Raw genomic sequence first — 27,558 nt, 5'->3', positions numbered from 1 at the left:
AGAAGCGATGATCACACATAACCAATTATCTTACAACGGAATAAGCAATGTAATGAAATTACTAAATTTACCCAAGCATGTTTTATAATGCCAACGTGATGCATCCAATTATTACATCCAATAAGGATAAAAATGGGTGCAGCTGTACCTAATGTTGTGTCTGTATATACTTTGTACATCCAAGATCAGGAAAAATCATCAATAGAAATGCTGGCTCGGTCCACAGTTACTTTGAAAATACCTATTACTGTACATGCCATCATTGCGTCCAATGTGCAGCCTGCAGAAGAAGTCATGTGCTGGACGTCTGTGTGATGCTCCTCTGGCTGCTCGTGCTCTTGATGACAAAGGTAGACGAGTTGCTCTTGTGACTGGAGTCCAAGTCGTGCTCGCAGCGACACCGCGAGGACTTGAGGTAGCGCGCAGAGCAGCAGAGGAAGTTCTGCCTAAAGTCCTGAAAGAGGTGACCCGCGAAGCACATGTAGATCCAAGGGTTGCAGCAGCTGTTGAGGCTGGCCAGCAGCATGGAGATGATGAACGGCATGGCTGTGGGACGACACAGGCCGGATAAGTTTAACTAAAAGACGCGTTTACAAAAATTGGAGAAGAAAAATTGTCATTAAAAAATACCATTGGGAATAATGGGAGGTGATCTTTTCCAGGTTTAAACTGCGGCTATCATCAAGCACTTTGACTTTTCTCATGACGCCATTCGTGTATCAAGGACCAAATGGATAAAAAATTAAACAAACAAATATGTGAATAATTTCTAAAATGTATCATTAGTCAATTCAATGGATAATAATGAAATCAATAATTAATTCAATTGTGAAATAATAACATTTCGAAATAATTAATGAAGTAATGCAAAGTGTAAATAATATTTAAATTATGACATTTTTAACTCATTTAATGACACATTTAATTACACATGTATGTATTTAATTCCAATTATAATGAATTAATGACAGAAAGTAAATAAAATACTTAAATACCTAAGTAAGTATTGTTTAAATGTATTTTTATTTAATTTTGTCCAGTTTGGCACACTGTGTCTGCTTGTAAGTACTCCGTAATTGTGCTCCTCTGCACTTAAACCCGTCATAATGTGACGGGCGCCATCATGCCCGCTAAAAAAATTAATAAATAAATATACTCGGAACCGGTACTTTTCAAACAGAGTATAGTACCGTTTTTGATTCAATAGTACCGCGATACTATACTAGTACCGGTATACCGTACAACCCTAATGCCTATTAAACACTGAATAGGCAGCCAGTTTGAGTCAGCAGGGGTATGTTTTTTACACCTTGTGCTTTTGAGAGCTTTCACTTTGTAGTCAAAGCGTCTAAATGTAAAATCCACGCTAAATGCGGCGATTTTGCCGTGCAATTACTGCCATTAAAAATAATGATAATGATTTTGAAGACGACGATGATGGTGATGATGATAATGATGATATGATGATAATGAGGATGATGAAGCCGAGCCAAAGAGCAAATGAGATGTTGCGCCAGAAAAGGGCACAAGGAGGCCATTTTAACACTTGACAATTGGACGGGCTGGAGAAGGAAATTGCAAAATGGGAGTCAAGTGGAGCTGTGTGAAGCGTCACTGAAAAAGAACATCCGCTTTGCCTAAGCTTGCATTTGTCACACTCAGAGTGGACACAAGTATTGGGATGCACGGCCGCACAGGAAGTGAAAATGTGGATATTTCTTAAAAGGTGGCTGATGGGGCAAACAGTCCAGGAATGTCCAAACTAAACTGCATGAGAACAATGCTGCAAGTTGGAACGAAACAACTTTAGCCATTAAGTTAACCAAGCTATCAACATGAGGGATATAATTTTGTAGAGATAGGATCGAGCACACAAGAACATTGTTGGCATGAAAAGTAAATGTTTGCTTCATGATTTTGGTAAAAACTTGACTAAAAAAAATGGTTGCTAATAATGTAATATTGTATGTCTAACGTATGGGTGTCCCAATACAACTTTTCACTATATCGATACCGATAATTGAGCATGTTGTGTATTGGCCAATACCAGGATTGATCCGATATCATATCAGCACAAATCATGCATCCTTTTGTTATTTTGATGTGGAATGTTAGAAAAGGCTTGAATTAGTCAAACAGAAAACAATGGTAGGTATGAAAAACACTAATCTATTTATAGTAACAAACCTTGGATACTTTGTATTTGTAAGTCATTTGTATGTGTAAGTAATGTGTATGTGTAAGTAATGTGTAGGTGTAAGTAATGTGTAGGTGTAAGTAATTTATATGTGTAAGTAATGTGTATGTGTAAGTAACGTTGTATGTGTAAGTAACTTTGTATGTGTAAGTAACTTGTATGTGTAAGTAATTTGTATGTGTAAGTAACTTGTATGTGTAAGTAATTTTTATGTGTACGTAACTTGTTGTCATGTCTTTGTGATCATGTTTTGTTTTAGTTATGTCCTGTTGGTTTAAGACTCTTTTTAGTTCCTGTTTACACTCCATTGTTTGGTTACCATGTCAACCCATTAGTTTTCACCTGTTTCACGTTTTGGACTCACGCACCTGTTGCCAATCATGTCACGACTATTTAAGCCGACAGTTGCCAGGGAATCGGCCTGGCGACATTACCTCTGTTACCTCTACTACCCATGCTACCCATACTACTCATGTTACCCTTGATATCATAGTTCATGCTGTTCTTTCTGGTCACAGTAAGTGTTATGTGTTTCATTTGTTTCATGTCCATAGTTTTGCCTTTGTGCTAGTCTTTGTTTTCATAGCCAAGTTTGTTCTCCGCCTTGTGCGCGCCTTTTGTTTGTACCCTTTTGTTTGTACCCTTTTGTTTGTACTTTGGAGTTAAGAATAAATCATGTATTTACCTTCACGCCATGTCCAGTCTGGTTTGCTTGCATTACGGGAAAGCAACCCACGCAGTCCATGTCATGACACTTGTATGTGTAAGTAATTTGTATACGTAAGTAACTTGTATGCGTATGTAATGTGTAGGTGTAAGTAACTTTGTATGTGTATGTAATTTTGATGTGTAAGTAACTTGTATGTGTAAGTAACTTTGTATGTGTAAGTAATTTGTATGTGTAAATAACTTGTATGTGTAAGTAATGTGGAGGTGTAAGTAACTTTGTATGTGTAAGTAATTTGCATGTGTAAGTAACTTTTATGTGTAAGTAATTTGTACATGTAAGTAACTTGTATGCGTAAGTAACTTGTATGTAAGTGACTTGTATGTGTAAGTGACTTGTATGTGTAAGTAACTTTGTACGTGTAAGTAACTTTGTATGTGTAATTAATTTGTATGTGTAAGTAACTTGTTGTGTAAGTAACCTTTTATGTGTTAGTAATTTGTATGTGTAAGTAACTTGTATGTGTAAGTAATGTGGAGGTGTAAGTAACTTTGTATGTGTAAGTAATTTGTATGTGTAAGTAACTTGTATGTGTAAGTAATTTGTACATGTAAGTAACTTGTATGTGTAAGTAATTTGTACGTGTAAGTAACTTGTATGTGTAAGTAATTTGTATGTGTAAATAACTTGTATGTGTAAGTAATTTGTATGTGTAAGTAACTTGTAAGTGTAAGTAAATTGTACATGTAAGTAACTTTGTATGTGTAAGTAATTTGTATGTGTAAGTAACTTGTATGTGTAAGTAATTTGTATGTGTAAGTAACTTGTATGTGTAAATAACTTGTATGTTTAAGTAATTTGCATGTGTAAGTAATTTGTATGTATCTCCAAGTTACTTGTATGTGTAAGTAACTTATATCTGTAAGTATCCTGTATGTGTAAATACCTTGTACGTGACATGCTCAGTGGCCTCGTGGTTAGTGTCCACCCTGAGATCGGTAGGTCATGAGTTCAAACCCCGGCCGAGTCATACCCAAGACTATAAAAATGGGACCCATTACCTACCTGCTTGGCACTTAACATCAAGGTTTGGAATTGGGGGTTAAATCCTCCACCTCCCAGGGGGTGAGGGTGATGGGTCAAATGCAGAGGATAATCTCACCACACCTAGTGTGTGTGTGACAATCATTGGTACTTTAACTTTAACTTTAAGTATGTCTGCAAGCCACATGGTAAAATATTAACCGGCCCCTCAATTGCAACCTGGCAATATCACATTATTTTTTTAAATATTGTTTCTATACATGTATTTTTGTTTATGTGGCTTTAGGAAACACATGCATAGTACAGATGCATGCCAATAAATAACAATATGGTGTAACATTAATTTGATTTCAGGAGTTTAATTCAGACCAGGAGTATGACTCAAAGCTCATATTTGCTTATTAGAGCACGAGACAATAATTTGTAACATTCAACTTTTTGACCCTTGTGTTCACATGTTATGAACCACTGAATATATTTATAAATACATATACATGTATATGTATTTATTATTATTAATCTTGAAATATTTCTTTATATTTTGGTGTTGTGAATCTTTCACTTTTCAAATTGAACTACTAACAAAAATGAACTATTCTACTTGACTGAGATGCACCTGTATGAATTATTATGCAGAACAGAAAGTCGTGTGCTAACAAAGTATGAGTAACAAACAAACAGAAACAGAGTCGGTGTTGGTCTGCTCTAGTTGACATTAGTGTGCGTCTAATTGATGCTGATCTCCGCACACAGGCGGCTCTCTGGTCTATTTATCTACACAAACAGCAGCACGTGTGTCTGACACTTGTGTGCATTTTCTGAGCGTCGTTCACATGGACACACGCCATCAGCCTCCTTCCTGCAATCATGTAGAATAATGGTAAAATAAAATTAAAAGGCTGCCTAAAGACGTGGCGACACAGTTAAGGATGGCAGTCGCTCGCTCGGAAGCTTTCTGTGAAGAAGGATTTTCTACTTTAAAGCTTGTTTGTTTACCACCACTGTGTTCTTCCTTTTGTTTTAACTCCATTCTATAGGCTCTTTTAGGCGCAGGAAATGCAATTATTTAGAACACCATAAGCTTTTTGTGCTTTTAAAACCCTCCTGATGCATAATTCAATGCCTTATTTTTATTTGACTTTATTAAATGGATTTATTTAATGTTCGGCATAGCCAGACCGGAGCAGGAGGGGATAGAAAGAAGAAAAAAAAGAAAAACAGAGGGGGAAGTTGCAGGAGCAAGAAAGGGATAAGACAGACAACAACAAAAACAAGAACAGAACATCAAATTAAATCAGCAAATACGATGTATGATACGAAAAATGATAGCAAAGAACAAGTTAGTGAAGTATATAGTAATACCACATAAATGACAATGAACATTATTGCACTATAAATGGAACAAGAAAAATACCAATTGAAATACAAAATATTGATAATGAATAATAATAATAATAATAACAATAATTACCTCAATTATCAACAATGCACTTGTTTCAAATTCAACAATACATAAATGTAATGAAAACTTGAAATGCAAAAGAAAGCAGATAAATGGAGGGGAAGAAAGAGAAGCGGACTATATTAACCTTGTAGATTGTTATAGTAAAAATAGGTTAAGCTTCATCGGTGTGCCGTGTTTTACCCAGTTTCGCCTAGGGGAACAATGTTAATATGTTTGATGAAACGTGATTGTATGCAAAAGTGTATGTATGCATACTGTATTTGCTTGTGTACGTGCATTATATGTATATGTACAGTATATTTGTACAGTGAATGTGCGTGTGGATGTATGTACCGGGCTTTATTTAACTAGGAACTAAATATTAGAAACAGCACATCTCAGTGAGATGCCACATTTTATAAGTCAATCAAAAGTCAACATTATTATCTTTGACAGCATCTCTCTTTTATTGGACCTGATTTGATGTTTTTTTTTCAATTCATGATTGAGTGGGATTAAAGTATCTACTTATTTAATCATTAACCTCATTAAAAAGACTTCCGAACGAAACTAGACAAAATGAGACAAAATAAGACAAACGAAACAAAACAAAACCGAATAAAAGGAGACACAACAAAACAAAATGAAACAAAAAGAAACAAAGGAAACGAAACTAAACAAAAACCAAAAACAAACCAAAGACAAAAAAAAGAAAAAAAACGGACAAAAAACAAAACAACAACAAGGTTAAACAAAACAAAATGGGTCAAAACAAAAAGAATGACACAAATAAAACAAAAAACAAAACCAGACAAAACAAAACAAAACCAGACAAATGGGACAGTGTATGTTTTGGTCATTGAAGGATTGGGAATCCTCATTTGTCAAAAATGATCAACTTTGTTGTCCGTTACCAAGTCTGACAATGACTAGAACACACTTGTGTTTGTTTCCTGGAAGAAGGAACACACATTTGTAGCCAGAAGTCGGAATTGTGCTGCTATGGAAACGGAAGTAAATACGCTGAGGAAAGAAGTTCCGGTAATGCATAAAATGACCAAAATACAGTAAATGTTGTACAAACCCCGTTTCCATATGAGTTGGGAAATTGTGTTAGATGTAAATATAAAAGGAATACAATGATTTGCAAATCATTTGCAACCCATATTCAATTGAATGCACTACAAAGACAAGATATTTGATGTTCAAACTCATAAACTTTTATTTATTTTTTGCAAATAATAATTAACTTAGAATTTCATGGCTGCAACACGTGCCAAAGTAGTTGGGAAAGGGCATGTTCACCACTGTGTTACATGGCCTTTCCTTTTAACAACACTCAGTAAACGTTTGGGAACTGAGGAGACACATTTTTTAAGCTTCTCAGGTGGAATTCTTTCCCATTCTTGCTTGATGTACAGCGTAAGTTGTTCAACAGTCCGGGGGTCTCCGTTGTGGTATTTTAGGCTTCATAATGCGCCACACATTTTCAATGGGAGACAGGTCTGGACTACAGGCAGGCCAGTCTAGTACCCACACTCTTTTACTATGAAGCCACGTTGATGTAACACGTGGCTTGGCATTGTCTTGCTGAAATAAGCAGGGGCGTCCATGGTAACGTTGCTTGGATGGCAACATATGTTGCTCCAAAACCTGTATGTACCTTTCAGCATTAATGGCACCTTCACAGATGTGTAAGTTACCCATGCCTTGGGCACTTACACCCCCATACCATCACAGATGCTGGCTTTTCAACTTTGCGCCTATAACAATCCGGATGGTTCTTTTCCTCTTTGATCCGAAGGACACAACGTCCACAGTTTCCAAAAACAATTTGAAATGTGGACTGGTCAGACCACAAAACACTTTTCCACTTTGTATCAGTCCATCTTAGATGAGCTCAGGCCCAGCGAAACCGACTGCATTTCTGGGTGTTGTTGATAAACGATTTTCGCCTTGCATAGGAGTTTTAACTTGCACTTACAGATGTAGCGACCAACTGTATTTACTGACAGTGGGTTTCTGAAGTGTTCCTGAGCCCATGTGGTGATATCCTTTACACACTGATGTCGCTTGTTGATGCAGTACAGCCTGAGGTATCGAAGGTCACAGGCTTAGCTGCTTACGTGCAGTGATTTCTCCAGATTCTCTGAACCCTTTGATGATATTACGGACCGTAGATGGTGAAATCCCTAAATTCCTTTCAATAGCTGGTTGAGAAAGGTTTTTCTTAAACTGTTCAACAATTTGTTCACGCATTTGTTGACAAAGTGGTGACCCTCGCCTCATCCTTGTTTGTGAATGACTGAGCATTTCATGGAATCTACTTTTATACCCAATCATGGCACCCACCTGTTCCCAATGTGCCTGTTTACCTGTGGGATGTTACTAATAAGCATTCCTCAACTTTATCAGTATTTATTGCCACCTTTCCCAACTTCTTTGTCACGTGTTGCTGGCATCAAATTCTAAAGTTAAAGATTATTTGAAAAAAAAAAAAAGTTTATCAGTTTGAACATCAAATATGTTGTTTTTGTAGCATATTCAACTGAATATGGGTTGAAAATGATTTGCAAATCATTGTATTCCGTTTATATTGACATCTAACACAATTTCCCAACTCATATGGAAACAGGGTTTGTACATATTACATATTGTTATGAATGCGTCTGTTATTACACTTGCAGTGTGTATAAAACTTTGATGGAGGTTTTTGAAGTTATTTTAGAGGGCTTTGAAGGCAACAACGTTGACTCCCATTAGCTGCATTTTGCAAGCGTTTTTTTTATAATCTTTAGGATCCTAAAAAAAGCATGTGTGTCTTGTCTCTCATAATGATTGTGAACGATAGGCAAAATTCCCCCACAAAAATGCAGTTCCACATTAAAATGCAAAACAGAAAATAAAGAAACAAAGCGTGTTTTTCATCCTATTAGCTGACATTTACAAACGTTTGTACACTAAACCACGACGTCAGGTAAACACGGGCATGCGGGTCGTGAGTTTAAGGCCCCTGACGGTTTCGGACACCCCTGTCCTAAAGCATCCCAATGTAAGTAGTCCGTGCTCCAGTGGGCATGGCCTATATGTGTGTCGGATACAGATCGATAACCATGAGGACGTACAGTTCACAATATCCGCTTCTGCAGCTTTATTGCTGTTAAATGTCAACGAGGCACTCCATCGCGGCCCCGCGAGACACACATAAAGCTTTGTGGGCGCGTGGTGGCGCACACTAATTTGATTAATGATTAGCCGTATGACACCTTATAGCGTGACAAGGGACACAATAGAAACTTGGGGAGCGCCTTGTGCATTTTAAAAGGGACAAGCTTTCCATTTGAAATATTTAATATATGCAAATGTTTTATGTATATAAGGTAGAATGCTGTTTGATGGAGGCAGGATGCTTATGGTGGTGCTTCCAAACTACACTCAACCAAGCACACCTATAGGACTTTCATGTCAAGGCAGAATTTTGGATCATTGGATCTGGAAAAAACAGTAGCTTTACTTATTCATGCCCATCTCTCCAGCAATAACCTTTATGAGCAGTTCCAGTTCGTTTTACGCCCTCACCACAGCACAGAAACAGCTATTCTCGAAATCACACATGACCTTGTATTGGCAGCTGACTCAGGACTCATATCCATTCTCATCCCCCTTGATCTGAGCGCCCTATTTGACACCATATGCCATTCCACCCGGGCAGCACGGTGGAACAGGGGTTAGTGCGTCTGCCTCACTATACGAAGGTCCTGGGTTCGATCCTGCGCTCGGGATCTTTCTGTGTGGAGTTTGCATGTTCTCCCCGTGACTGCGTGGGTTCCCTCCGGGTACCCGGCTTCCTCCCACCTCCAAAGACATGCATCCGGGGATAGGTTGATTGGCAAGACTAAATTGGCCCTAGTGTGTGAATGTGAGTGTGAATGTTGTCTGTCTATCTGTGTTGGCCCTGCGATGAGGTGGCGACTTGTCCAGGGTGTACCCCGCCTTCCGCCCGAATGCAGTTGAGATAGGCTCCAGCACCCCCGCGACCCCGAACGGGACACGCGGTAAAAATTGAGGCTATAAATAAAATACATGTATCTTGTCAGGTTCTCAGGAAATTGCAGTGATTAACCTGCGACAAGACTTGGTTCTCTGGTCCAATACCAGCAATGTGTCCTCATCGTTGAGCTGGGAAATTGCCATTATTAAGGCATACGAAAAGAAAAGGCTTGCAAAGCAGAGGAGCTAGGCTGGAGCGTAAGGGTGCGTCCAGTGGAGGTGGGCTACAGAGGCTTTGTAGTCAGCTTCACCTCAAGGCTCCTAAAGGAGGTGTGTATCAGAGACCAGGCCCAACAGAAGGCAATCAAATGACTTGCCATTGTCACCGAAAGGAGCAACCACTGGCTGTGGCTAAAATTGAAAGACACTGATACAAAATGACCGCATGGAGCCGCCAAACAACACACACCTAGGCCTGATCAACGTGTGGTGAGTCAGCCTTGGACAAGGGTGTATTGTGATAAAAGGCCAAAACACCAACTGATGGTGTGATTGGCACTGACCACTAAGGGTCGCCAAACACACCATCAGTTGGTGTTTTGGCCTTTTATCACAAGAATATTTCCGACCCCCTTTAAAGGCCTACTGAAACCCACTACTACCGACCACGCAGTCTGATAGTTTATATATCAATGATGAAATCTTAACATTGCAACACATGCCAATACGGCCGGGTTAACTTATAAAGTGCAATTTTAAATTTCTCGCGAAACTTCCGGTTGAAAACGTCTCGGTATGATGACGTTTGCGCGTGACGTCACGTAGTGAACGGAAGTATTCGGACCCCATTGGATCCAATACAAAAAGCTCTGTTTTCACCACATAATTCCACAGTATTCTGGACATCTGTGTTGGTGAATCTTTTGCAATTTGTTTAATGAACAATGAAGACTGCAAAGAAGAAAGCTGTAGGAGGGATCGGTGTATTAGCGGCGGACTACAGCAACACGACCAGGAGGACTTTGAGATGGATAGCAGACGCGCTAGCCGCCGACCTCACCTTTACTTCCTCCGTCTCCGGGCCGCCGACTGCATCTATGATCGGGTGAAGTCCTTCGTCGCTCCGTCGATCGCTGGAACGCAGTTGAGCACGGGTGTTGATGAGCAGATGAGGGCTGGCTGGCGTAGGTGGATAGCTAATGTTTTTAGCATAGCTCTGTCGAGGTCCCGTAGCTAAGTTAGCTTCAATGGCGTCATTAGCAACAGCATTGTTAAGCTTCGACAGGCTGGAAAGCATTAACCGTGTAGTTACATGTCCATGGTTTAATAGTATTGTTGATTTTCTGTCTATCCTTCCAGTGAGGGGTTTATTTCTTTTGTTTCTATCTGCATTTAAGCACGATGCTATCACATTAGCTCCGTAGCTAAAGAGCTTCGCCGATGTATTGTCGTGGAGATAAAAGTCACTGTGAATGTCCATTTCGCGTTCTCGACTCTCATTTTCAAGAGGTTATAGTATCCGAGGTGCTTTAAAATACAAATCCGTGATCCACAATAGAAAAAGGAGAAAGTGTGGAATCCAATGAACACTTGTACCTAAGTTACGGTCAGAGCGAAAAAAGATTCGTCCTGCACTGCACTCTAGTCCTTCACTCTCACGTTCCTCATCCACGAATCTTTCATCCTCGCTCAAATTAATGGGGTAATCGTCGCTTTCTCGGTCCGAATCGCTTTCGCTGCATTGTAAACAATGGGGAAATGTGAGGAGCCCTTCAACCTGTGACGTCACGCTACTTCCGGTACAGGCAAGGCTTTTTTTATCAGCGATTAAAAGTTGCGAACTTTATCGTCGATGTTCTCTACTAAATCCTTTCAGCAAAAATATGGCAATATCGCAAAATTATAAAGTATGACACATAGAATGGATCTGCTATCCACGTTTAAATAAAACAATTTCATTTCAGTAGGCCTTTAAGAAGTATTGTGCTGATTTCATCAAGCATTGTAGTCTTATCAAGCAATCAGTTCAGGGGGTGTGTGAACATACTTTTGTCTTGTCGCGAGTGCGTGTTAGAAAATAATTGAGAACCACTGATCTACACGGAGGACAAGTAGTACACAGACTTTGATCCTGTACTTGAGGTATTAAAGGTATATCAGGTGTTATGTATATATATTTGTATTTACACAAAACTCCCCATACGAAGATGGATGAGTATGTTTTGTTTCAAATAGGTTCCTGTGTTAAGCTAACATTACATGGCTTTATCCTGTCGTAAAAATGCATTCTGTGGTGGCAGGGCTTATTTTTCCCATGCCATGTATGGTTCCCCCTATTAGTTGTGCCAAACATCATTGCATAAATGAAATATAGATATCTTTAAAGTTTAATAATCATTGGACCAGCACTGCTTTTATAGTGGGGAGGTCATGATAAGGTGTCAGGGTGGGGTGTGAGAAAACACTACACAAGTTTTCAGCTAGGTGGCATGTAGGTGCCAGCAACTAATAGAGTGGATTGTACAGATACATATATGAATACTTTCAGGTTCTTAATTATATTTCAATTTAGTAGGACGTGGAAAAAGTTATGTCCCCAGAATATGTCCCCAATGAGAGGCACTGGTCTAACCAATCAAATGTCTCCCTGCATCTTCACTTCCTTGTTTACATTGACAGAGAGGCATTCATTCACTCGTTCATTACCGTATTTTTCGGACTATAAGGCGCACTTACTCAAAATTCGACAATGCGCCTTACAACCCGGTTGTGGTTGTGGTTACCGACCTCGAAGCTATTTTATTTGGTACATGATGAAATGATAAGTGTGACCAGTAGATGGCAGTCACACATAAGAGATATGTATGGACTACAATATGACTCAAGTAAACAACACCAAAATGTTATATGTTCCATTGAAAATATAGAACTTTACACACAGCGCTCAAAAATCTTATCAAAATATTTTAGTGTGACTTTGGTTAGCTATGAAGCCGCACCGCTTGATGGATTGTGCTGTGCTTCAACATACGAGTATTATTATGGTGTGTGTATAAGGTAAGACATATTATCCGGTGTAGTGAGTTTACATAATTCACCCAAGGAACTTTAGTTATTAGAGAGTTCCGGTCGGACGTTTTTTCACGGGACACATTTCTGGCGTTGTTATTGCACTAGTGAGAGGATGAGGAGATTCTGCTCTCTTATAGATTTAAGTAAAGTCTGAATGTCATTAAAACAGTCAGCTCCATCTTTTGACACTTCTTCCACTCCCGCCCTTGCACGCTACACCGCTACAACAAAGATGACGGAGAAAAGGCGCTGCCGTCAATTTAGAAAAAAAAATAAATATATGACCCCTTTAATGCGCCCTATAATCCGGTGCGCCTTTTGTATGAAAATAGACCTCACTAAACCCGCTCATTGGCAGTGCGCCTTATAGTCCGGTGCGCCCCATGGTCCGGAAAATACGGTACTCGTCATTCACTTGTTTACCAACAACAGTCACCACTATAGATTGCTCTCAATAGTTACTCAATATTCTCACTGAAAGTGTGGATAAACTATGTGCTATATGTTTGAACATGAACAATATACAATCGACTTTTACCTTTCAAAACATGCACCAGGGGGACGGCGTGGCGCAGTTGGGAGAGTGGCTGTGCCAGCAACCTGAGGGTTCTTGGTTCAATCCCCACCTTCTACCAACCTCGTCACGTCCGTTGTGTCCTTGAACAAGACACTTCACCCGTGCTCCTGATGGGTCCTGGTTAGGGCCTTGCATGGCAGCTCCCGCCATCAGTGTGTGAATGTGTGTGTGAATGGGTGAATGTGGAAATAATGTCAAAGCGCTTTGAGTACGGTAGAAAAGCGCTATACAAGTATAACCCATTCCATTTACCAAGCCTTATTCAATGCAAGCTAATACATCGTACCTATCATACCATGGCTAAGATTTATGACGGAATTTCGGTATTATGTGATCGGAATCCAGCTAACTGAATGCATATGTTTTGGTTTTGCCCCTCCCTGTGCAGTTATTGGAATGCAATGTTTAATACTTTGTCTTTGGTAACTGGCAAAAAGATCGAACTATATCCTCTAAGCAAACTATTAGCCCCCTGTCATCTAATCTTAGCAAATCCAAAAAGAACTTGGTAGAATGTACTACTTTGTTGGCTAGAAGACTCATTGTGCAATTGGAGGCACTGCGACACCCGCTGGATTAGAGATATTCTTTATTTCCTTAAATTGGAGAAAATTTGTCTGACATTGAACTGTTGTTCTGTGAAGTTTCAGGAAGTATGAAGTGGTTTCCTAAAATATGTAAAATAAACTGATCTCAAATTTAACCCCGATTGAAAAGTAATTAAAAGGTAGATAATTGATGAGCCTTTTGTCTGCTTTTGTGTATTGCTGCAACACGTTGGGGACATTCAGGTGTGCAATTGTCTGTGGCTTCATGTCAATATTTGATTTTACTGTTTTGACTGATGCATTTGTTTTTTTTTGTTTTTTTTTCTGGTTTATTATTTTTATTTTATTTTATGTATATTTTTTGCGGGTTACTTGTTTGGAGGAGGAAAAAAGAACATTTCACTTGCGTTTTATTGTATTTCTGGTATATATATGTCAAAAATCCAATAAATAAATGTTTATAAAAACATGCACCAATGTGCACGAGAATGTCTGCAACTTGATGGCACTGTAGAGAATAAGACGACAAACACAAATACAATAAAGTAAAATAAAAAAAGGTCTCTTTCTTGGACAATTTTGGGAAAGAACTTCTGCAAATTCAGGCATCTCAAAAAAAGCCCACAAGATCATCAAGCGGAATGATAAATTGCTGTCAATGATCAAAAACATTTAATTTAATATGCACATAAAGCATATTTTGTCAGAATTGTTGACATCCTCTGCCTTTTGGGGTTAGAGTAATAAAAACACTTAAAGCACTGACAAATCCATAAAATCACAAGTGGACATGATGTTAATGAAAATAATAAGACATTAATCGGAAGCTTAAATCTTAAAGCTTAAATCAAGCTTGTGGAACCTTCCAAATGGAATTGCCAAATTTCAATTTAATTCCTTTAAATTCAAATGTAATTCCTTTAAATTACAATTTAATTCCTTTAAATTACAATTGTTGTTGTTGCTGTACAATGACAATAAAGCTTTGATCTATCTTGTAGCCTATTCCAGAATAATGCTTTACACTGCAGTGGTCTTCAATGTTTTCCAGACCAAGGACCCCCAAACTGATGGAGAAATTAAGCGTGCACCCCAACTTTGAAATAATATTGGTCCTAAAGGTGCCTTGTTGTTAACCTTTGGTTTCTGAGGTGGAGGCTCGGCAAAACGATACATTGTTCTAATGAAAACAAATGTAAAGTAGCTACTAAGTGAGAACGAATTCTCGGCCAATTATGGAAGCCGACAGAGCATCTTGATTGGGACAGCGGCGATAGGGGCGGGTCCTCCAAGTGAATTAGCTTTGTCGTTGAACGTGTGCATTGCTGACTGAAATACGTCTTCTGCATGCCTCAATGTGTTCAACAGTGTTGGATCAATATTCATTTGTATTGAAATAAAAGTAAATCGAGAGTGACAAGAGTTAGAAAATGGATGGATGGATGAAAAAAGTACAAAAGTTGTGCTGGGAATATGATGTCACATCCATTTTTCTTCTTCGCGGCTTTTTCCTACGATGGTCAAGTAGCTTGAGCGTAGTATTAAGACAAGTGAGAGTGAGTGTAAAGTTGGAGCACAAATGCTTATTGCTGTTTTGTTGTTGAGTGTTCCAATCGTTCAAATAGAGATAGGAAATTGCTTTCATAATGTGATGACGACGATATGAAGGGGTTGGACTTTCTTTGAGCAAGTCAGCCTTTTTATTTTTGTTTACAAATAGCACGGTCTATCTTGCAGGTAGCACAAGAGGATCCTCCAAATCTTCTTCGCTGACACACGCAGGGTCTTAACATTGCAGGCAAGCCTGCCACTGCCCTCTGCAGCCCACATCGAGCAACTACAGTTCACTACACAATATTCCCATCGCTACACTACACCCCTCTTCACAGAGGCCCTCGCCCCGAGGGCACTGAACACTTTTTTTAATTTTTATTTTTTAACAAGAATAGGAATCTCAGTTGGTGCCGCCCACATTGTGATCCTCAAAATCTCTGAGATATTGTGGTGGCCTTCTTGCCCTTCTGCAGTTTGCGGTGACCCCGCTGCTGCCGGCGGTCCCTCCCACGCAGCGGACGCAGGGGGTTCTTTGTGGCGTGGTGGACTCGGCCAAATCTCCTCAATAATTTGTGCTGCAGCTAGGACCCAATGGCCCACCACGGCACGATATAGTGCCGTCGATCTCGGTGAAGGACCACTTTTTGTCCTCGTCTCTCTGTACACTACTTCCCCTCCTCGTTCCAGAAGTCGGCTGGCTGGGCGGTCCAGTTTGGGGCACCCGCCCTACTTACGCTGTGGAATGCAGACCCACACCCCCTCCTCTGGCTGAAAGTGTCTCCCTCGGACTTTCACATCGTAGTTCCTTTTCTGTCTCATGCTCGCTCTCTGCTGCTGCTGACGGGAAAACGTGTGTGCTATCTCGAGTCGGTTTTGGAGTTTCCCGGCACACTCCTTAAACTTAGACTTAGACTTAGACTTAGACTTCATTTTTATTGTCATTCAAATTTGAACTTTTCAGTACAGATAAGAACGCAATTTCGTTACATTAGCTTATGGTAGTACAGGATAAATAAGCAAAAAGGTGCATATACAAATAAATAAATAGGTTACTGTAAAGATAAATATCTTGCACGTTTTCATATGCATCCACGTTTATGGATTTTTGTTATACTGTCTTTTTTATTCCAGCGAGTTAATTCATTTTGGGGGGAATTGGGGGGATAATTATGATGCCTTACGGCCTGAGGAAAGAAGCTGTTACAGAACCTGGAGGTTCTGCTTATGAGGCTGCGGAACCTCTTTTTAGAGTCCAGCAGTGAAAACAGTCCTTGGTGGGGGTGGGAAGAGTCTTTGCAGATTTTCTAAGCCCTGGTCAGGCAGCGGCTTTTTGCGATCTCCTGGATAAGAGGAAGAGGAGCCCTGATGATCTTTTCCGCCTTTCTCAACACTCTCTGGAGAGACTTCCAATCTGAGGCATTGCAGAATCCAGTCCAAACACAGATGCTGTTGGTCAGCAGGCTTTCTATAGTGCCTCTGTAGAATGTGGTGAGAATGGGGGGAGGGAGCTGTGCTCTTTTCATCCGACGCAAAAAGTGCATGCGCTGCTGAGCTCTTTTTACAATAGCTCCGGTGTGTAGGTTATATTGTCAGTTATCTGCACCCCCAGGAACTTGGTGTTGCTTACCATCTCCACCGCTGTGCCGGTGATGAAGAGTGGAGCGTGGCTGGACTGGTGCTTCCTGAAGTCAACGATGATCTCATTGGTCTTGTCGACATTCAGGACCAGGTTGTTGGTTCTGCACCAGTCAACCAGATGTTTCACATCTTTTTCTTGTAGTCCATGTCGTTGTTGTCACGGATGAGGCCTACTACTGTCTACTACTTCACAATGTGGCTAGTAGTGGACCTGGCGCAGCAGTCATGGGTCATCAAAGTGAACAGCAGCGGACTCAGGACGCAGCCCTGGGGGGAGCCGGTGCTCAAGGAGATGGCACTGGAGGTGTTGTTGCCCACTCTCACAGACTGGGGTCTGTCTGTGAGGAAGTCAAGCAGCCAGTTGCATAGGAGGGTACTGAATCCTTGGGGGGCCAGTTTGCTCACCAAGTGCTGAGGGATGATGGTGTTGAATGCTGAGCTGAAGTCCAGAAACAACATCTGCACGTGTGTGTCCTTTCCTTCCAGATGTTCTAAGCTCAGGTGGAGTGCAGAGGAGATGGCGTCCTCTGTGGAGCGGTTAGGGCGATAAGCAAACTGGTATGGGTCGAATGTGGGGGAAAGTCTGGAGACAATATATTCCTTTACCAGCCTCTTGAAGCACTTCATTATGATGGGGGTGAGTGCAACGGGGCGGTAATCATTGAGGGAGGAGATTGTGGGGTTTTTTAGGCACTGGAATGATTGTGGCCGTCTTAAAACATGATGGTACCACAGCCTGGGTCAGCGAGATGTTGAAGATGTCTGTGAGAACCCCAGCCAGCTGGTCTGCACATCCCTTAAGCACCTTGCCCGGAATGTCATCAGGTCCCGGTGCTTTCCGGGGTTCACTCTCCTCAGAGTTTTCCAGGTTGAGCGGCTGCTCATCAGGGCGAGGGATGAATTTTCTCGCCGGAGTGGTGTTAAGTGCCTCAAACCTCGCAAAGTAGTTGTTAAGGTAATTTAGGAAGCTGATACTGTTGTCACAGGGACGGGGGGCAGCTTTATAGTCCGTGATGACCTGTATGCCCTGCCACATTCGTCTAGTGTTTGTGGGGTTCTCGAAGAAGTCCTCCACTTTCTGATTGTGAGCACGCTTTGCAACCTTAATGGCACGGTTCAGGTTAGCTCTGGCTGTTTTTAATGCTACCATGTCGCCAGACTTAAAAGCCTTGTTCCGAGCCTTCAGCATTGCACGTACTTTACTGTTCATCAGTGTTGGGACTAATGCATTACAAAGTAACGCGTTACTGTAACGCCGTTAGTTTCGGCGGTAACTAGTAATCTAACGCGTTATTTTTTATATTCAGTAACTCAGTTACCGTTACTACATGATGAGTTACTTCGTTATTTTACGTTATTTTTTATGTAGTATCAGCTAGAAACAGAAGATCTGAGTGTGTTTTATTGCAGCGCTGCGGTGTCGTCCTTCTGAATCTCTTGTGTCACAAGGAAGAGGCGTTGTGTGTGTGTCTGGGTGTGGGGAGGGAGGAAGGGAGGGGTGTGCACGCAGCAGCATTCGTGAGGGAGGGGCGGAGACAGAGAGAGCGAGAGAGTTATGATAAAACATGCATGCGTCGCCAGGCTCAGCTTTTTATCGATAGATTTATCAGATTTAATTTTTTATTATCTATAGCAGGGGTGTCAAAAATGTGCCCCGGAGGCCATTTGCGGCCCACAGCTAATGTTTTAAAGGCCCACGGCACATTCTAAAAATACTATTAAAATAAACAAAAACATAACAAAAGTGTAATGTTATTAGGAATTATTGACCTATCCAAGGTTCCGATTACTTCACATCAAATATTCCACTTTGAAAAATATTTTTGTTGGAAGATTTTGCATATTTTGTGTGTTTGCCATTAAAAACAGTTTTGGTTGACAAAAAAATGTGGAAAGCAAACAAACAAAAAAACAACATAAAAAAAACTAAAACATTTTTAAATGAGGGATAGATATGAAGTTGATGTAGACTCCAGAGATTTAAGCGTTAAATATAAAATTTATGTATGCCCAGGCACACCATTATCATCATTTCATGACCGAAGCAAAACACTTTTTACACTTTTATACTGAAATAAATACACCTACAACTGATTAAATAAAAACATAGAAAAAACAAAGTTCAGATCCATGAAGGAAAGAAGAAAGTGAATGAATGTTTAGAACTGAATACATTTACATATGTATACAAATTTGTTTTCTTTTTTTGTAATTATTTTTAATGAATTAAGTAACGTTTATGACAACCTTTTTTCCAAAACACAATATAGAATGTGAGATATAACAGGATAATGCATACATTTATTAATTTTTTTCAAAACGCTCACAAAAAATTGGGGCCCCAAAAATGTACTGTGGGACCCCATTTTTATGACTTGATGGGTCCCTGGGACCCCATTTTGAAAATTCCTAGCACCAACACTGCTGTCAACAGAGTAGAACAAATGCTGTATTTAATAAATATATTATTTATAAAGCAAGTTCGAGTATCATTGGCAAATTTTCACCTAGTCCCTTGGCACGCATATATGTGTACTCTTTTTGGGATTTCAGAATATGGTCAGCCTAGATAGTATCACTACTTGTCTTTTGTCGAGCACAAAGAAAAGAACATTTTAGTTAAATGTAAGTTGTGTCAATTCAAATCTGCTGAAACAGCTACAAAAGCAACATGCTTTGACGAAGCTAGTAGAGACACACTTCACCTCCTAAGCAACAGCGGCTGGATTTTAAAGAGGCACTGCTAGCAAGGACATCATTGATAGAGCCATTGCAGCGTATGTGCTAGAAGACATGCAGGCTATTTATACAGTGGAGTCACCTGCTTTCAGGCCGCTAATTAGCATGATACCGGCGTCAAACAGCAAATGGCACGAAAACATTTTCCAAGCTCCTGGACAGTGGACAGTGAGTACATAAACATGGAAAGCAAGCTAAAGAAGACACTCCAAACTCTGCCTCTGCTCATCATTCAGCACTGAAGGTACACACACTCTGTCAATTCTCTTATATACTCTTTCATTCTAGACTTCTAGAGTGTTTGATTATCAAATCACTCTAAATGTATAGACTATAAAGTTCACAAACATAAAGAGGGATTCTAGTGGGCCAGGCCAATCTTTCCTTATTTCTAAACTAAAACTGGGGAAATGCGCAGTGTTCTGGGCTTCAGACAAGATTTTATTTCAGAATTTCTTGAGAGAAAAAACGCCTGGTTAGGCTTTGTGTATGTAAAGTTAAAGTTAAAGTACTTCCTTGGTTTACAGCTATGTTGCTATTATGCTGTTTGTTACTTATGTATGTTATGTTGTAGCTATTTAAAATAGTTTTGTCAATTTGTTCGGGCCTGAAATAATTTGGCCCTTTGAAACATATTTGTCTTTGTGTGTTGTATGTAGACCACATTGCTTAGCAGAGTTCAGTGATGCAAATGCATGTCAAGTTGATCAACAGATTGTATTATTCTCCACTGCAATAACAGTACTGAAATGAAGGCTAAAAGGGCATTAATGGAAGCTTTAAAAAAATAAAAAAATAAGTAACTAGTTACTTTTCACAGTAACGCATTACTTTTTGGTGTAAGTAACTGAGTTAGTAACTGAGTTACTTTTGAAATAAAGTAACTAGTAACTGTAACTAGTTACTGGTTTTCAGTAACTAACCCAACACTGCTTTTCATCCAGGGGTTCTCGTTGACCCGTGTGGGGATGTTCTTGATCACACTGACATCCTCCATGCACTTCTGAATGTATGCGGACACAGACTCTGCATACTCCTCCATACATACGTTATGATTTTCGGTGGCGGCTGCCTTGAACATGTCCCAGTCTGTGGTTTCGAAGCAGTCTTGTAATGCTTCCATTGCTCCCTCTGGCCAGGTCCTTACCTGCTTCACTGTAGCTTGCTTCCTGATTAGCAGGGGCTCGTATGCAGGAATTAGCATCACAGATAGATGGTCTGAGGAGCCGAGGTGGGGGTGTGGTGCAGCTTTATACGCATGTTTAATTTTGCTGAACACCATGTCCAGCTTGCTTCCCCCCCTGGTTGCAAAATTCACATATTGATGGAAATGAGGGAACACAGTTTTCTTGTTAGCTTGATTAAAATCCCCTGCCATGGTGAAAACTCCCTCTGGATGTGTAGATTGCAGTTCATTGATGGAGCAGTACACAGCATTCAAAGCCTCTTTGGTGTTAGCACTAGGAGTGTACACTGCTGTGAAGATCATAGCACTGAATTCCCGGGGTAAATAAAATGGGCTGCATTTTATAGTTAATAGTTCTACATCGGGAGAGCAGTGACATGAGACTATCTTCCCATTATTGCACCAGTTATTGATGTATATGCAAACACCACCACCTCAGGATTTACCAGTGAGAGTTATGCTCCTGCCCCTCGATGCTAACTGCCTCGTCTGGAAAGGATGGTTTCAGCCACGTTTCTGTGAGAAATATGGCGCAGCAGTCCCTCATCTCGCGTCTTGCATATAAATCCAGCTTAAGGTAGTCCAGTTTGTTCTCCAGGGAGTAGACATTTGAAAGCAGGAAGGAAGGAAGCGGCGTTCTGTGAGGATTAGCCTTTAGCTTTGTTGTTAGCCCGGCTCGGCATCCCCGCTTCTGCTTCCGATCACACCGCTTACGTCTCCTCTGTCGACGGTCCCCGCTGGTACTAGACTCCGCTGCTTCACAGCCCGCTGGATGTAGCCGCCGTAGAATTCCGATGCTAGCGAGGAGGTCCAACGTATACGCATCTTTCCGTCCAAAACGGCCCGATCCATCTACATCCAGAATTGTCTGGCGGTCGTATGTTACCACGGAGTGTCCACCCTGGAAGCCAGCAATGAAATTCACGGAATTTACCGGTATATTTGCCAAAATGTTCCATTACTACCATGAGCCTCTGAAGCCGCAGCCGACCAGGGCGCCGCCATCTTGAGATGACCCGAGACAGGATCCACCTCCCGCTGGAGTGCGCAACTGCCTCCCCAACATGAGCAAGGCTGGGGTACATGCGCTAGACTCCTGAACGGCTGAACGTCAGGCCATGAGCACTGGGGGTAGGTGATCATCCCAGTCTCTCTGGTGTTGTGTTGTCAAGATGACCAGCTGCTCTTCCATTGTGCGATGGAATATTTCCACCAAGCCATCACTCTGCGGCCGTAAAAGGGGTGGTGCGTGTCTTCCTGATGCCGAGACGCTCACACGTGACTCAAAACGTCTTCCCTGGTCGCTGTGCAGCGTCTCTGGGACTCTAAAATGACTGAACATGCCATCTGTGAGGGCTGTGACCACTGTCTGTTTCCTGATCAGGGAGGGGGTAGGCTTCCGGCCACCACGTGAAATAGTCAATTATGGAGAGAACATAACGATTCCCTCAGTCAGAGTGTGGCAACGGCCCCACAATGTCTATGGGAGGCCCCAGCAAGGCCTGCTGCAGAGGGGCACATGAACGGTCAGGTGGGCCCTTCCTTGATGCACAAGGGTCAGAGCAGCGGCAGAAGTTCTCCTCATCTCTTCGGCAATGCCCCCAGTAAAAGCTTGGAGAAGGCGTTTTTTGCCACGCCAAAGTGCCTGGGACCAGCCGTTCTATGCATGCCATTGAGCCCAGATGCAGATTCTTGGGAACGACCACCTGCGACCTCTCTTCTCCTGTCGCTGGCTTCTTCCAGATTCTTGGGAACGACCACCTGCGACCTCTCTTCTCCTGTCGCTGGCTTCTTCCATGCCTGGTTGTTGTCAACAGAGCAGCTTGGAGGGGATCATATACCCCTGTTTATGTAGGCCCAAAGTCGTTTCACGACGACTGGGGAAAACGAGGGCATTCTCTGACAAAGTGGCCTGGTTGGATGTTGCAGCTACTGCACGACACTGACCTAATTGGGCTTATATCTGTATATATCTGATGCTGTCCTCATCGAAGGGGAGGCGACGTTCCTCTCTTTGGTGCTGATACACTTCACACTCCCTGTCAATAGCCAATGCCTCCTGCAGGGTGTGAGGGTGCAGCAACTGTACTTGGACTCTAAACTCTTGGGGGTGAAACGCTCTGATGAACTCTTACTCTTTTAAATCCCTTGGGTTTTGCCTTCAAAGTCCTGCTGTCGCAAGGAAATTATTCCCTGAATGTATTAACATTAACAAAAGCAAAAAATGATTTTGAGATATCAAAATATCCACCTTATCCCTTTAGAGCAGGGTGTCAAAGTCAAGGCCGCGGGCCAAATCCAGCCCGCAAATGAATTATCTATGGCCCCCAGGATGATATTTGATTAGTATTATTATTATTTGTCACAATGTATAGGTGACAGGCTTGGTACAGGAAAACATTTAATGTTCAAAATAAAGAAAAAAAGCACAAACCAGGAACTAGGAATAGCCAAACTGAAAACAGGAACCAGCAAACGGAAAACCTGGAAACAGCTAATGGCTAACAGGATAACACGAAAACAAGGAGCTAGGAGAAAGCAAACTGTAAATAGCTGTAAGGAACAGCTATGACGACAGCGACAAGGACAGGTAGTTATCACATCGACAATACTCCAGCACAGACTGGATGGCAAGGCAGGTTTAAATAACAGCTGGCTGATTGACACCAGGTGTGGCCAGGTGCCAATCAGCCATAGCTGAGGGAAAACAGCGCTCAGGGAGACAAGCAGGAAACAACCAAAATAAAAGACGCTCTGATGAACTGGTCTCGTGCGAGCACCCTTTGCACATCTGCTGACATGTGAGAGTATGCCCGCATGGACAATTTCTCAATGTCATTTGCCAGCCGGTCACGCCAACATCGCCGTCCCTTTCCACTTCCTCCTTCACATGCAGCACGCTTCGCCAGCTCGTGATACACGCTGCAGACGATGCGATCAATACACGGCAACAGACTCTCGTACGAAGTCACTTCTGACACCAGATATGAAGAAGTTGGGAGTTTCTTTAAGCAATTCAGCCTTTTTATTTTCGTTTACAAATAGTGCTGTCTAACTCGCAGGTAGAGGCACGACACACACACTAGCGGATCCTCCAAGTCTTCTTCGCTCACACACACACAGGGTCTTATACTGCAGGCAAGCATACCACTGTCCTCTGCAGCCCACATCAGGCAACTACAGTTCACTACACATCACTCCCATCGCTACAATAAAGTCCCAAAATAAATGGTTCATAAAGGTCAGAAAGTCAGAAAAAAACAAAAAAATATCACTTTCATCATCTTGTGGAATACATTCGGACAATCCCTGTGTCTGCAGTGATCACTTTGTAAAATGTTTGTTTGAGTATATGATTTGTTTGAGAAACTTTCTTTGATGCAATCCAGTTAATTCTTTACTATATTAGTAGTGTTTGATAGCAGAATTAAATGTAAGAAAAGGACAAATGATTGCATTATTTTTGTTTTCTTTTGTGGTTGCTATGTCTAAATAAAACTACGAAGACCTAGTTGTGCAAATAAACTAACGTCATGTTAAGTCCTTGTAATAAATATTGTGATTGTTGGTTTAATCCACCATATTTTTTTTCTCAATTTTCATAACATAAAAAAAAGCTTAGTTGTTGTTGTGCAGGAGACCCAAGTGCTTTATTTGACACGGATGACCACGTCTTTGGTGATATTTGTTAGCATCAAGAAAATATCCTGAATAGTATTAATAGACTAGATGAATAAATCTCTCGTACGCTCAACAGCATAAACTATATCTTGATATCGCTAGAAAAGATTCATGTTGAACAATAAGGACATTTATAGCTAAATAATGATACAAAATATACTTCACATCATAAAAACAACTGCAGACATGAATTGTAGATGAGACTAATATCCGTAGCAGGAAATCAACTGCAAACAAATGTATCCTTTTTGTCATTAGCATCACGATCACAACAGCACGGCACTCGTTATGTCGATCAAATACGTTAGTTACAGATAAATCCAACTTTGTCTTTTACAGATTACTGCACACTAAAAAATGCTGGGTTATTTTGATAACCCAATTTATGAATTGTGAGTGATGGGTTAAATTTTGGGGTTATTTTTATGAAGAGTAATCCATTTTTTGGGCTATAAGGGTATTATTTTAACTCAATTGCTAGGTTTTCAAAAATATTAACCATTTTTGGGTTGTTTTTCAATGAGTAACGTATTTTTGGGTAGACGGCTTTTTTTTCTTTTTTTTTTAAAAAAGGTACTTTTTTCTTGAAGGGAATTTTATTAAGGATTAATCTCATTACCGTTATTTACAATCACACATCTTATGTACATGAAAATATATGAGCATGCTGTATAGAAATACTATGACCATGCACTGCAATTCTTGTGAAAAGGTTTTTTACTCATATCTCGCTTTTGAGTATATTTTAATGGAATAAAATAATTTTGATCGGTAGTTGGGAAGCAGTAGGACAAACCAGCAGTAAAATTGATCATTTTTAACCAAATATTGGGTCAAGGCGCGCTAAATTGCGCAACCCAATAGTTGGTTTTGGAATAACCCAACATAGTAGTGCGTATAACTCAGTTTTTGTGTTAAATAAAGTCAACCCATAGTTGGGTTATGAATCAACCAACATTGAGTTACCATAAGTCAACTTTTGGGTTAAATAAATCAAAGCAAAAGTTGGGTTGGAAAAATAACCCAAAATCTTGAGTTAAAATAACCCAAATAAGGGGTTCGTCCTTTTCTGAACCAGCAGATAGGTTAAAATTGGGTTATTTTTTAAGCCAATATTTTTTAGTGTGTGCTTAATTTGTGAACCCCAATCTTTATAAGGTATGTCTGGTTTGTGTGCTATCGTGTGCTTGGATGTTGTGTTATGCTAGCTCCTAGTAGCCTATAGCCTACCATGTTTACCTTTTGTAAATGACTTGACTAAAGTAAAAGAAAAGACCAACCTTGTGTGCTTATTGGAGGACATTTAGATGTTAACTAGCTGTCCAAGTAAACATGCTGCAAGACTGCTTGTATCAAAGGCGCTTATATCAGACATTTTAGATGCTAGACAATATATTCAGATACTTTTGTTTGCCAATATCGGAGAGATATCCAATAACAATACTGAATTGGGAAATCCTATTGACCTTGAGAAAAGTCAGTGTGAATATGATACATTTGGGAAGCCACCCTTTAGCGGACCATATCAAGCGACTCGACGAGTCAGATTTGGCCCTCACACCCTACTTTGGGCACCTCTGGGATTGTGGATGATCTCTGCTGTACAGAACATTCTATTCACGATTGTTTTACCTGTTTAACACAAATATTACTATTTACTTCACGTGCACATTTTACATTTTCCTGAGGGAACTCTCCTGAAGGAATCAATAAAGTACTGTCTGTCTATCTATCTATCTAAATTATATTTTAATTAAAGCAAATGTTTTTCATCTACAATTAAGATTTTTCCATACAACAGATCATTTAACTTATACAATAAAACAATACTGTGGAAAATACTTCCAGAATGCTTTATTTTATCTGAATATTCAAAGTATAGGGATTTGTGTTTATTTATTATTCATTTGTATTTTAGTATTCAAGACAAAACCTTTGTAAACGTTCTTCCTGTTAATTGGCTGTAAGTAATTTACATGATTTGTAGTATATCTAAAGAAAAAATTAACTTCTTCAAATGAATTGAAATTCTAAATTAGGAAAGTTGCACCGAGTTCATGTCAAATATCAAAGAAACGGACTTTCTCTTGATTGCAAAGTTTTGGGTGTGATGACATGTACCTAATGAGGTGACTTTTTCTCACCTTCACGCGGGGCCGCCGGGTCCCAGGCGGACCACATCTGCACGGAGAAGAAGGGGGTCCAGCAGACGATGTAGGCCAGCACGATGACGAACGTCATCTTGACGGTGGTTATCTTGGCCTTAGAGATGAGTTTGACGCTGCTGACGCGCGCCAACGTGCTGCCACTTTTCCCGCCTTTGGGCGCCAGGCTGATGCACTGCTCCCTCCTGGTCTTCAGCTTGAAGTTCTGCCAGATCTTGAAGCTGATCAGGCCGTAGCACACGCTAAGGACCGCCACCGGGATGATGTAGACGGTCAGGCTGATCCACGTGATGTACGCCTTGGCGCCCCACGGCACCACGAAGTCCCCCCAGCAGTCGTACACCCCGGAGCCGGCCGAGCCCACCTCCGTCAGGGAGAAGATGAACATCTGCGGCACGCTGAGGAGCATGCTGACGCTCCAGGAGAACACCACGTAGAAGCGGTCCTTCCTGTGGTGCAAGGAGCGCAGAGGCTGGCAGATGGCGAGACACCTGTCCACGGACATGAGCACCAGCATGTATGTGGAGGCGAACATGCCCACCACCTGCAGGTACTTGACCAGCCTGCACAGCAGGTCCGGGCCGTAGAAGCGGAAGGTGATGTCCCAGATCAGTTGGGGCAGCACCTGGAAGACGGCCACCACCAGGTCGGCGATGCTTAGGTGCTTCATGAAGTAGTACATGCGGGACTGGGAGTGCTTGACGCTGTGGATGGCCACCAGGACGCACAGGTTGCCCGTCAGCGCCAGGAGGAGCACCAGGGCCAGCACGGTCACCTCCACCTTGGCCACATCCTCGTTCCTCTTCAGGGGGTTCGTATGGTTCGGCCCGCTGAGGACGCTCAGGTTGGACCAGGAGTCGTTGATCACCTGCCACAAGTCGCTTTCGTTTAAAAGGCTCTCCATGTATGCGTCGGGGGCGCGCGCGCCGCGGGCGAGAGCTCCTCCAAACATTCTGAGCGGGGTGACCGTGTTCATGATGCTTTCATCCTAAAAAAAAAAAAAAAAGAATAATAAATAAAAACATGAAGAGTGATATATATCCAGTTTGTCAGCAA

The 27,558-nt window shown here is 41.2% G+C and overlaps 1 protein-coding gene across 1 annotated transcript; it reads right to left on the bottom strand.

Annotated features, from left to right (window-relative positions):
• Positions 1–27,558, bottom strand: oxtra (oxytocin receptor a). Its single transcript, XM_062023214.1, has 2 exons — positions 26,482–27,558; positions 1–546 (listed from the first exon to the last, which is right to left on the bottom strand). Exons 1-2 carry the CDS (start codon positions 27,476–27,478, stop codon positions 293–295), a joined length of 1,251 nt encoding a protein of 416 aa, XP_061879198.1. The 5' UTR covers positions 27,479–27,558; the 3' UTR covers positions 1–292.

This window comes from Entelurus aequoreus, linkage group LG01, assembly GCF_033978785.1.
Source record: "Entelurus aequoreus isolate RoL-2023_Sb linkage group LG01, RoL_Eaeq_v1.1, whole genome shotgun sequence".
NCBI classification, from domain to species: Eukaryota; Metazoa; Chordata; class Actinopteri; order Syngnathiformes; family Syngnathidae; genus Entelurus; species Entelurus aequoreus.
Note: the sequence above shows the minus strand (reverse complement) of the source record. Positions and strands in the feature narration are given on the sequence as shown.

Excerpts from the sequence above, each read along its gene's own strand:
- oxtra (XM_062023214.1), bottom strand. The coding sequence starts at position 27,478 with ATGAACACGGTCACCCCGCTCAGAATGTTTGGAGGAGCTCTCGCCCGC. Across the intron at positions 547-26,481 it reads CCCGGCGGCCCCGCGTGAAG|CCATGCCGTTCATCATCTCC; the intron begins GTGAGAAAAAGT and ends GTCGTCCCACAG.